This window comes from Elaeis guineensis, chromosome 1, assembly GCF_000442705.2.
Source record: "Elaeis guineensis isolate ETL-2024a chromosome 1, EG11, whole genome shotgun sequence".
Lineage (NCBI taxonomy): Eukaryota > Viridiplantae > Streptophyta > Magnoliopsida > Arecales > Arecaceae > Elaeis > Elaeis guineensis.
Genome location: NC_025993.2, coordinates 107,532,610 through 107,544,946, shown reverse-complemented (window position 1 = coordinate 107,544,946; position 12,337 = coordinate 107,532,610). Strand labels below are relative to the sequence as shown.

Genomic DNA, 12,337 nt, shown 5'->3' with positions numbered 1-12,337 from the left:
AGCACATGTTGACCCTAGGTTGTTTGAGATTAGTTAGTTGTGTATGAGCTATGGTAGGTTGTCCAAGGATGAGGAGAATCAGAATTGAGCTGAGAAGTAGGTACTACTGCTAACTCATTAAGTCATGCTAGACGATCTTCATATCTGAAGTTTATCCGTAATCTGATAAGTATTAATCTTTTATAGCTCGATCGAAGCTGAAGATGTGATAACCGAGGCCGAGATATAGGTCCACAATAATTATAATTGTCTCTTCTCATTTCAAATCCATGCAACACTTGTTAAATCACATGATAGAGTTGTTTGTCGATCAACGAGAGCCCTTGATTTGTCTAAGTTACTGAAACTTTATGCTGCAGATGCTGTTTAAGGTTCAAAATCAAGGAGATGAGCTCTCAATTGAATAGGTTTTGCTACAGTACTTCAAAACCTTTTTTAATCTTTTTATTATAAATTTTTTTCTACCTGTCTGATTCAGGATAAATGGCACTGATTTATCCATCCACAATCAATTTTAATCAATCATGTGTATGGTTGATGCGGTAAATAATTCAAATTATGGAGGTGATTTGAAAATCAAAAATTGACCGGTCCTACAAATAATTAGAAGTTTTGGGATATTTTTGATAATCAATTATTTTGGAAGTTCCGTCTCGTTCTTTCTTTCCCTTTCCTTCCCTATTTTTTCTCCATTGCCTTTGACCACCGCGGCCTCCTCTCCCCTCACCACCTTGACCGCCACTGATGAAGCCCCACCCCTCCCTCGCTGCCTCAACTACCTTCTTTTCGATCTCTGACCAGCCGATCAAGCCCTGCCCACCTCTGCTCTTTCCAACCACTGCGACTGCTTCTTCCCCATCATCTCCTTCTCGATCTCTGGCCGCCGATCAAGCCCCGCCCACACACTCCACTTCTCCTTTGCTGGTCGGTGCGATCAAACCCCGTTCGACCCTCTTTTTTTCTCGTTCACCTTCGACTGCCGCCACCACCTCGACCACCTCCAATCAAGCCCCGTCGCCTCGACCATACCACTGTAGCCACCTACTTCTCTGGATCCGACTGCTCCATCCTCTGGTTCTAGTTCCGACGGCCTGAAGTGGCCTGAGCGGAGGAGATATAGAGGAGGAGGGCGGTGGTGGCGGACAACGACGGGAAAGGTGGGCGAAGGAGGAGGATGGGGACAATGTGCGGTGGCGGGCTCGAGCAGCAATGGTGGGGCTATGGAAACGCGAGTAGCAGAGGATGAAAGGGTGGCGGATCCGAACGATAGCAGTGTGACAATGGGAAGGCGAGTGGCGGAGGCAGAGAAGAGGTGGTGGTTTGAGTAGCGGAAGGAAAAAGAAGGCGAGTGGCAGTGGGGAGGCAGGCGGCGACGGTGAGGTTGGTGGCGACGAGGAGAAGATATGAAAAAAAATAAAATATAATAAAATATTATTTTTAAAAAATAAAAAAATATATAAAAAATATAATGAAATATCTTAAATATTTTTTATAATAAAATATTATTAAAAAAAATATCGTAGCAAAACTCGAGTTGAATAGCATGGGTACACTTCACTAATCGTCGTCTCTCGAAAACAGAGTATTGACTGATCTCAGTCAAGCCCAGCTTATTTTGTTTTGCAATCAAGTCAATCTGGAAGAAAGATTGTTTTAATCCAGATGTGAGAAACACGAGGTCCCAATGGTCTGAAGAACCAGAATCTTGCAACTGCAATGCATCTCTAAAAGGCTGCCTCCAAATAGCTAGAGTCATGATGTTGTGCTCTCTCCTAAAAGAAAAAAAATGGGAGCACTTTTGGAAATAAGAAACAGAGAGATGTCCAAAGCTATGATGGAGTCAGGACTTGATAATTCACTTTATAGACGATGAAAAAATATATATTTAATATAAAATAAATTATTTTTTTAATTTATAATAAAACTAATTTTATTTATGAAAAAACTCAAATGATATATAATACATATTTTTGAGCAAAATTTAGCCAAACTCGAGCAAACCAATCCTATCCCCAGCTCAACCTATTCTCAATCTGAGCAAGTCTAATTAGAGCTGAATTTCAAGCTAAGACACGAATTACTCAAAAAACATGCAGCTCACTTGTTTCACAGGCCTAATCCTTCATTCTTTTCCTAGTCATCCACAAACGCATCTTATTTATATATAGGGAAACAAATGAGTTAAGTTAGAAAGGATATCATGAAGCCAAATCCAGATTCTTTTTTTTTGGAAGCCAGATCAAGCTAAACTCAGTATCTACAAGTGAGAAACAACACACAAAACATTGCATGGTTGCTTGTGCACAGTCCAAGTCCAGGCCATTTACCATCTCCACACAAACAAAGAACACCAATACATGCTTGAACTCATCCAAATCCTTTATCCAGATGACCTGTGTCATATATAAATATACATATACCATGATCCAAAAATAATTAAATTATAACAAGCAAAAAGCAATATATACTGTGCCAGTGAAATAATCAAATTAAATGTGATCCAATAGGGAGACCACCTCTCCCATGGTAGGCCTCTTCCTTGAGCTCTCATCGGTGCACTTATACGCCACCTTAAAATACCCCTTCACCTCCTCCTCTCTCACCTCTTCCTTCCCCATCTTCCCGTCCAACACCTCCATCTCCCTCCCCTCCTCCACCATCCTCCTTGCCCACGCCACCAGACTCACCTCCTTCCCGTCCTCCCCTCGCCGGAGCAAATTCGGCCGCTCCCCCGCCGCCACCTCCACCATCAGCACCCCGAAGCTGTAGACATCCACGGCCACCGTCGCCGCCGTCAGCCCCGCCTTATACTCCGGCGGCATGTAACCCATCGTCCCCGCCACCTGCGTCGACACGTGCGTCCGCGACGCGTCCACGCGCCGCGCCAGGCCGAAGTCGGCGATCCGCGCACCGAAGTCGGCGTCCAGGAGGACGTTGCTGGACTTGATGTCGCGGTGGATGATCCGGGGCTGGCAGCCCTCATGGAGGAAGGCGAGGCCGGCGGCGACCCCGCGGACGATCTGGACTCGGATCGGCCAGGGGAGCGGGAAGGAGACCGAGTCGGACTCGTGGAGCCAGTGGTCGAGGGAGCCGCGCTCGAGGAACTCGTAGATGAGGAGGCGGTCGGCGCCGGAGATGCAGTAGCCCAGGATGCGGGCGAGTTTGGGGTGGCGGACGCAGCCGAGGGTCTCCATCTCCGCGCGGAACTCACGGAGGCCGTGAAAGGCGTCGGGGGAGAGGCGCTTGACGGCGACGATGGCGCCGGAGGAGAGTCGGGCCTTGTAGACGAACCCGAAGCTTCCATCGCCGATGATGGCGTCGGCGGCGAAACCCTTGGTGGCGGCGGCGAGATCGTTGAGGGACATGTGGTCGAGGGATGGGTCGAAGGAGGCGGTCTCATCTGCAGCGACGAAGGGGGCGGGGGGCCGGCGAAGCGGGATGGGGGGCGAAGGCGGCAGTGACCAGAATCGGGATTTCGAGTGGCGGAGGCAGAGAAAGTGGAGGAGGGTGAAGACGAGGGAAACGACTATTAACAAGGCGGCTGCGGTGGCGATCAGGGCCCGGAAGGGGGGGTCCATGGCAGGAATCCGAATCCTTTCTTAGGAGGAGGAGGAGGAGGAGGAGGAGGAGGATTGGAATTGGGGTTTGGTGGGAGGGTTTTTGATTGTAAGGAGGAAGGAGAGGGAGATGCCATTGGACAGTGAGAGGTGGGGGGAAGTTTCGTGATTCTTAGTCCAGCGTCAGTTTTGGTTTGGCGGTCGTCGCTTGGAGTCAACAGGGTTGGCTTTTCTTCTCATTCATTTTCTCTCTGCCCTCCTCTTTTCTACCTTTTGGATGGTATATTTCTACAATCTTTGGCGACAGATCATGTGATATATGACGTGGTTGTGGGGAAGTAATCATAGGTAGTAGAGTTTTTTCTCTTTTTTTTTTTTTTTCCCACCTTATATTGCATGTACCATATGGTCCGTCATTCACAACCGCTAGTTTTTGCAGATTTTATTCATCAATGCGTCCATTTTGGTGCACTGTTATCAGATAATTTCTCTAACGTATGTACTATGTAATTGACTTGTGATCAAACAGATTTCCAAAGTACTTTTCCGTACCAAGCATTCTCTTTTATCCTTCGAGCACCCAAATCAATCACCACTCCATAAATTGCTTAGTTTTGGGATCTTGTATGGTAGCTGAGGTTTGGTGCGGTTTATACGGAGGATGGGGATTGCAAGTGGACTACATATGGCTGAGGCAACTGCTGTAGGCATGTTAGGTGCATGTGATTTGTTGATCAATGACCATGATATTATCATTTGCGATTATTGAACATAAATCTTATATTAAAAAAATAAATATTTAAGATCTTTATTAAACAGTAACTTAAGTAAGGTGCATGATGAGTCCACCTTCTCAAGTGACATACATAAGGTGTCATGCCATCGGAATATATATTTTAAATATATTAAAATAATTAGTCTGAGGTGATTTTAATAATGTTTTAGATATTTTAAAGTAATTAGTCTAAGCTGATTTAATAGTTGATTGATTTGTTTCTGTTTTAGAGTTAAAAACTTTTGTGAGAGTAAGATTCCTTGCTAAATCCAGAGTAGATATCCTTTCTATCTCTTTCCATTCTTCGGGCAAACAAAATCATCACTTAATTCACATAAGTCTTCCAACTCTATTAAAGGCCGTTAACTTTCGACCATCAAAAATATTTATCGAAAAGAATACAAACCCTTTTAAGATAATCCTTGATGGGTGCCATCAGAAGATGAATATTAATCAAATTAGGCAATTGACGAGCATGTATCTTATCATACACGGTGCGTATTGTTTGATAGTCATCTATCGCCTAGGGATGGCTATTGAGGGCTGCACTCATATAAGAGCATAGCAAGACTAAATGAGCCGCATTATTCCGGTCCTCTCCCCCTCACATCTAGAAGAATAATATTTAATTATCCAATTTTGACCGTCACCAGATCGAAGACTGACCGAAGTACCTAGTATTTTCTTCAAGGCCTCCAGAAGAATGCTACACTTTATTTAAACCAAACTTCATCAATTTTAATATATCTAATTGCATTATCATTTATGTTATTTATTACACAACCCTACTAAGTGAGATAGGTGGAGTGACTATTGTTTTTAGTGAGACAAAGGGGTTCTAACATGGGGGGAGTAACACTGAAGTGGGGACTGTCCCAGTATCTTCCATCTTGCTCAGTGTTTGGTGAGAACTAAGACGGATGCTTACCTTACTCTCTATCCTATCCTCTAACTTTCTCCAGTAGTTGAAACCCCGCCTCTTGCCTTAATGGCAAGAAAGAGTATAATCTGAATCAAACCTTGGTGTTATGGGGCCAATATCTTAACCTAGCATCTGATAATAGAATTGGAATTGGGTGTGATATAATAGAAATCAGTTATTAAATGTGTTATGTCAATGCTTTGGAGGATACTGATGTGGCTGAGGATGGAGGATGGTCCGATCATTGAGGCTCCAACAGTGATCTGTAAAAGAAGTCCACACTCGCCTGTGATTTTTCAATAAAGAACTCTCTGATGATTAAGTTAGCTGGAGCTTAAGAACGATAAAAAAGAGAAAGAGTATGAACTTAATATTGCATGAGGTTGCGTCTCTTGAGGGTCCTCTCATTACCTGTTTATATATATATAAAGATGAAATCGTAAACCATTACATAGATCGGCAGGTAGGATCATGATCTGTTAGATCATTTGGATCTGCAAATCGTGGGTAGTGACCACGTTCTAACGAAGATTCTTAATGGTGGTCTGCATGACTGAATAGGTCGGTAATCTGAGGTCAACACAATCGAAGTCTTAGTCCGAATATATTCTCATTGGTGTTGGATACAGAAAGTTATCCTGTTTGGTCGGCAAGATCTCGACTTTGAGATCGGTTGGCACTCGATCCAAGGATTTGAACAAAAGCCAATGGGATCATTCTCTTCTGGCTCTTCTATGATGGTCTTGGCGAGTTGTCAGCCATAGTCATCGGCAGTGTGTTGATATCCTCGATAGATGGCCAGGGACAAAATTTGACGAAATTATCAGGATGTCTAGATGATGTTCATCGTTTGGAGTCCATCTCATTATTACAGTCGATCTGAAAAATATATTCGAGGATAAATCTTGAGGATAGTAGCTGAAGTAGTATGACCCGTAACAAAGGGAATAAAATAAAAAAACAAAATCCAAAGGGCCTATGGTCAAACAACTTGTTGAAAAGAGCATGATCTAAATGAGATGGTAGACTTGAATGCGAGAGATGATGGTCCTAAAGCTTGACTTCCATGGACATAACCATAAAAATATATTAGAATCGACATCATGACAGTGATCCAGGATGTAAAAAAAAGGAACCCGTGATACCTTTTATCAAAGGAATAGCATACTGGGTAAATTTCGGACATTATTCTGATTAGTCTTGATGGGTACGTCCAGCTTGATATTTTGCTTCCAATGGATATACTATGAATGCTTGAACGCCACAGAAACCTTGGGGGGCAACGCCACAGCAATACTTTCTTCATTACAAATAAAAATCTTGATGATGTCATACTTGTAGGTAACTTTAAACACAAGCTCAAAAATAGTGGACAACAATCAACCAAATATTATTATTATGATTAATTTTTGATAAATCTAAAAAGTTATATTATTAGCTTCCTTATAGATATGAGATATTTCAAAAAAAATCAATAAGAGCCTATCACAAGGAGGTTTTTCGAGGATTATTAGAAACAAAATGTTGCAAGTGGAACTGTTGGAAGCAAGTATACTCTTGGCGCGCTCGAATTTCCAACTTGAGAGGGCTAGACAAACAGTAGGGTCCGAAATCAAAGGAATATTAGGAGCTTGCTCAACATCATAACAAATTTATATTATATGCAAATGGAATGCTAAAAATGGATAACTAGATTTAAATATAAAACCAAAAAAATTAAAAAAAGATAAGAAGTAGGTTTCGATATTTAGTTGTATCTTTTTTTTTTTTAAATAAATTGTGATATCTAATGGCATGGGATGATATTTTAATCGCATCTTCCTCTAATCTATCATGATACAAAAAAAAAAAAAAAGGCATATTTGTTTCTGATATATTGGGATATTTAATTGCACTTTATTTTCTAATACATTGTGATATTTGATTGCATTTCATTTCCTAATAAATTGTGATTTTTGATTGCGCTCTTTTTATTTTCTTGGGAATTGGAGACTTTTAAAAAATTCATGTAAGGGTATGCTCATCCTAAAAGTTGAAAAACAGAACCTATAGAAGGGTTATTTCACAACGTCAAAGCATCTCCTTTTGTAATACAATATGGAAAAGAGAGCATTTTTGTTTTTTGGAACATTGGGCCATCAACTTTCTGGATCAAATTACTTTTACTTATTCTAAAATGTCTACCAATAGGCCCCAGAACTAATCTTACCGCCGTGGCTACTGACCAACTAATAAGGATTCACCTTGAGACCGGCATTATGCTCTATTTGGTATAGAGAATGGATTAGAAAAAAAATGGATAAGCAAGGAAGGATAGATGGAAGGAAGGATGGATGGAAGATCTATCCATCCTCCTGTCTATTTGGTAAACATAGAATGATGGATATGAATGATTCTTTCCTCAGTTTGATATAGAAAGAATGGAAGAGAGGATGGATGATATTTTTACTAAATTACCTTTTGATAACAAATTATTATTATTATCCATTCATACTACTTATTATCCTAAAGGAAATAGGATAATATATATGCTTAAATTCTATATAATTTATAATTATAGAAAAATATAAATATTTAATTTTAATTTAATTTCTTTCAATAAATAATTTTATAAATTAATTATAAAAGAATTGATTTAATAATTAATTATATCTATTAATTGCATAAGTAACTAATTAATGTATAACTTAATTCAAATATTTAATTATTTTTTGTATAAATAGATAACTAAAAAATAATAAATATAAATAAAAATATAAGATAATTTTAATTTATTTAATTGTAATTATGAAATTATGTCCTAAAATTAAAATAATTAGTAATAAAATTTAATAATATAGATAAAATAAAAAAATTATTTGATTAAAGTATGGATAATGTTTAACAAACATGATTTGAAGTTCTTACATAGTAACCTAATTTGATATCAAAAGTTAATAAGAAAGAAGTAGATAAGCGATACATTTTTCACACCTAAATAGTTCATCAAATTTCATCCAAACATATAAATAGTAATATTTAAATATAATAAATTGATGATAATTAGACAAAAAACCATTCCAAATAAAATAATAAAAGGATTTATGGCAACTACATAAAAGATCAGTCCAACAAACAAAATAAGCTCTTAAACATCTAACTTTTAATAGTACTAATATCAAAGTTGCAAATATAGATGCGTAAGACATCATAAACAATCCATAACAAAATATAAGACAGAACAACTTTCAAGCACTTCTATAAAATATTTAACTATTTAAAGATCTTTAGCTTCAGCCATCATTTTGCTCAATAATTTTTTTATGTATATAAGCTAAAACTCTAAAAAATCCTCTAATTTTTTGTTGACTCTTGATTAAAAATAAAAATACATCAAAAAGCTCATGCTCAGGAACATCGATCTTCAGCAACTTATTAAACACTTTATCCTCAGCAATCTTTTTTACCTTTTCAGCAATTATAACCCTCCTCTCAGCAATTGAAAGTCTTTTTTTCGGCAATATAATTTATTTCTTTAATTACTTCAGCTACACTAGCTATTCCAGCATTAATAACTTCCACTTGTTTTTCAAATACATCAATCATTTTTCTTTTGTTATCTGTAGATGATACTCCTAACTGAGGGTTTGTTTGAGAAATTTTTTCACTAGGAGATTATGGACTCTATCCTTCATTATTATTATTTTCAACTCCATCTTTAATAACATCCTGCATGAAGTTTGCCTCCTATTGGATCTCTATGTATTTTCACTTACTTGCATTGGGTTTCACCTGTTGAAGAAGCAAATAAAAAAATTCAATATATATATATATATATATATATATATATCTAAATATATGAAAAACAAAAAGTAATTAATCTAGTTCAGTATTAACTTGTATAAGTTGATCCTATATTTTATCCTCGACCTCAAATCTTTTTGTCGGAAGACTCCATGAAAATCTATTATATCCCTTGAAAATGTCACTCACAATACCAAATATTTTCTTCAGTACTTTAACATGATTTTTAGTATTAGCTTTGGTCAATGGGACTTGAAACTTTTCAATGCATATATCGATAATGTTTTTGTAAGCTGTACTTGAGAAAACACCATTTAGTCTCTTTTCATTATTTTGTTCTTCTATTAAAGCATCAAGCAAAATAGTATCCATTTTAAAAAATTTTGTGGAGGTTCAATGAGATCCTCCTCGTTAGTTGCTCACTTAGTTCTATAGCATTTCACAAAAACTGCATATCATAATAATACGCATAAATCAAGTAAATTAAAATTTTAAATTAAATCAAAAAATTAATGATTTAATAACAAAAGTATATAACATCATTACAAACATAATTATTTTGAGATAAGGTAATACAAATAAACTTCAAAACAAAAAGTGTATCAAAGTCCATGTATAGTTTTTGTTTTTGGAGGCTAAGTAGGTCCATATGTAATATATATGTGTGCTGCTATATTATTCCTAATTACTGCCATTTGCTTAGCATCTTGATCATTTTCTCTTCTTGTGGCATTTGCTTCAATAGGTATCTCACTGTATGCAAACGATTGATCAATCTCCATTGTCACGCCCCCGACCTGAGATTGTGAATCGAGGGTCATGGCAACCGCCGCATACTTACGAAGAACTCTCTCCATAAGCATGCAAGGCATCTCATCACGATATTAATACATCACAGCGGAATAAATTCAAATAATTATTATTCAACTTTAATTCAAGTAATTAAATCAAATATCTTACATCCAATAAAATTTTACTAAAAATAAAGTAATAGATCTAAGTTCAATGAAGTTGACAATGCTAAATCTCGCCTCTAAAAGCTCTGTCCCAATATTTCTCCCCACGCTCGTAATTAATTATCTGAATCTGAAAAATAGAAAGAAAGGTAATGAGCTAGACAGCCCAGTAAGTAACAAATATCTCAACTAGATATTTCAGATATTATATAATTTTTAAGAACAATGCTGCAAATAAACATTAAAGTATATTTCATGCTGATTTTATACAAATCCAATCTTTTCAAATATTCACATATAATATAATCATAAATCCGATTCGATCCAAAACTCTCGTAACTCAACAGCCTCGACTATGACCAATGTTTAACCCCCATTGATGGGATCCACTGAATACCAGCGCACAACCCCCACTGGCAGGGTCCACAAACACCAGCGCACAACCCCCACTGGCAGGGTCCACTAAATACCAGTGCACAACCCTCACTGGCAGGGTCCACTGAGTACCAACGTATAATCTCCATTGGCGGGGCCCACTGAAACATAGTTAGGCTGAGAGCATAAATCTGATCTGTATCAAAATACTTTTGTATCATAATATATCATAATTTTTCACTAAACATGTGCATAATCGACATACCATAATATTTCAAAAGCACTTTTCTTTCAAAACATAATTTCATAAATCATGCATAATTTCAGAGAATAATTATTTATTTTCAGAATAAATATGAAATATCTCGAGAAGATGATTCATTACTTACCTTTCACGGAGAACTGAATGAATAGATCGACTAACTTTTAAGAGATTCCTCAGTGCCTATTATCCAAAATTATATTTTTACATTAATTTTAATTTAAAATTAAATCTAAACAAATCCAAAATCAAAACCTCACTTAAAATCAGACTCTTCCCTAAACTTGATCAAAATCATCAAAATGAAGCCTTTCACTATGCTAATTCTAGAGGAATAACTTTGGAGAGAGAAATCCATCAAGAGAGAGAAACAATCTAGAGAGAAAAAATTCTAGAGAGAGAAAGTAGAGAGAGAAAATAAGGGTTCAAACTGAAAGAAGAGAGAGAAACTCTCTCTCATTTTTATTTTATTATTTATTTATTTTTCTTTTCTTTTCTTTTTTTTTTCTTTTTCCTTTTTTTTCTTTTCTTTTTTCTTTTTCCTTTTCTTTTTCTTTTCTTTTTCCTTTTTCCTTTTCTTTTTCTTTTCTTTTCTCTCGGGCTCCTTCCTGGCCAAAACAGGGGACCGGCGGGTCCCCTCCTTTGTCGGGCCATTTAGGCCATGGCCGTCACGATAAAGGCCGGTGGCAGAGGGGGGCCACTCTTCCGGGTTCGGAGATGCAAGGCCAGCGGTCGGTTGTGATCGTCGGTGCCCGAAAATCAAAGGGAAGAAGAGGCCAAAATAGGGGTCTCTTTTCCGACCAAAAATCGGCGACACCCATCGCCGGCAGTCGCGCACAAAGGCACGGAAAGAAGGGAAAAGAAGAGAGGAAGAGAAAGAAGGCTTACTTCGACCTCCAGTGACCCCACCAGTGAGCAATCACGACGAGAAAGAAATGAGTATCCGCGGCTCCAATCGAAAAAATCAGGGAGGAAGAGAAGGAAATAGAACCGATGATCGGCTTCTAAGGAAGGGGAGGGTCTTTTTATAGAGAGCCCTAGGACTCCTGGTGGTCTTAGGACTCCGATCTCCTTGGTTTGATCGGAGAAGAAGACTCCTATCGGGAGTCTTCTTCCCGATCTCCTGTTCTTCCTCTTTTTTTTTTTTGGGCTTGGTTCTTTTAATTTGGGCTTGGGCTTAGGCTATAACATTCTTCCCCTCTAAAAAAAATTTCGTCCTCGAAATTTTTCTTGCTTGAGTCTTCATAGTTTCTTACTTGAATCTCATCCACAAATATTTTAATATTGTAATTCTTGATATAAATTCATTCTTAGATCATTTCATAAGAAAAAGTCGGTACATCAATATCGATCTGAAACGAAACCATTCATTTTTTTTTTATCTATCAAGATCACATCTCAAAAATTTTTAATATTTCAAGATTTTGAAATTATGATCTCATTTTATGTAAAATTAATGTTCAATATCTGGTTCCTGACGTGCTCTCGAAGTACTCCTATTAGGATTTACGACTCCCTCCTCCTGAGGGGTAACACTAGTCAGATGGGGAGTGCTACCATCCCGTAGTTGTGATGTCTCTCTTGCAATTCCTTGAATAGTTCTTGTCATTCTACGGGGAGGCATGATAACCTTGTAGTAGTAAAACCTTATTAGATTTATTTATCTATTTATTAGGATGGGTTTATTATGATGCTCATACTTTAACG

General features: G+C 37.7%; 1 protein-coding gene across 1 annotated transcript; it reads right to left on the bottom strand.

Annotated features, from left to right (window-relative positions):
* Window positions 1–2,297: 2,297 nt before the first annotated feature.
* Window positions 2,298–3,805, bottom strand: LOC105038453 (probable serine/threonine-protein kinase At1g01540). The gene has a single exon (XM_010914263.3). The coding sequence runs from the start codon at window positions 3,576–3,578 to the stop codon at window positions 2,490–2,492; it is 1,089 nt and encodes a 362-aa protein (XP_010912565.2). The 5' UTR covers window positions 3,579–3,805; the 3' UTR covers window positions 2,298–2,489.
* Window positions 3,806–12,337: the final 8,532 nt, after the last annotated feature.

Excerpts from the sequence above, each read along its gene's own strand:
- LOC105038453 (XM_010914263.3), bottom strand. The coding sequence starts at position 3,578 with ATGGACCCCCCCTTCCGGGCCCTGATCGCCACCGCAGCCGCCTTGTTA.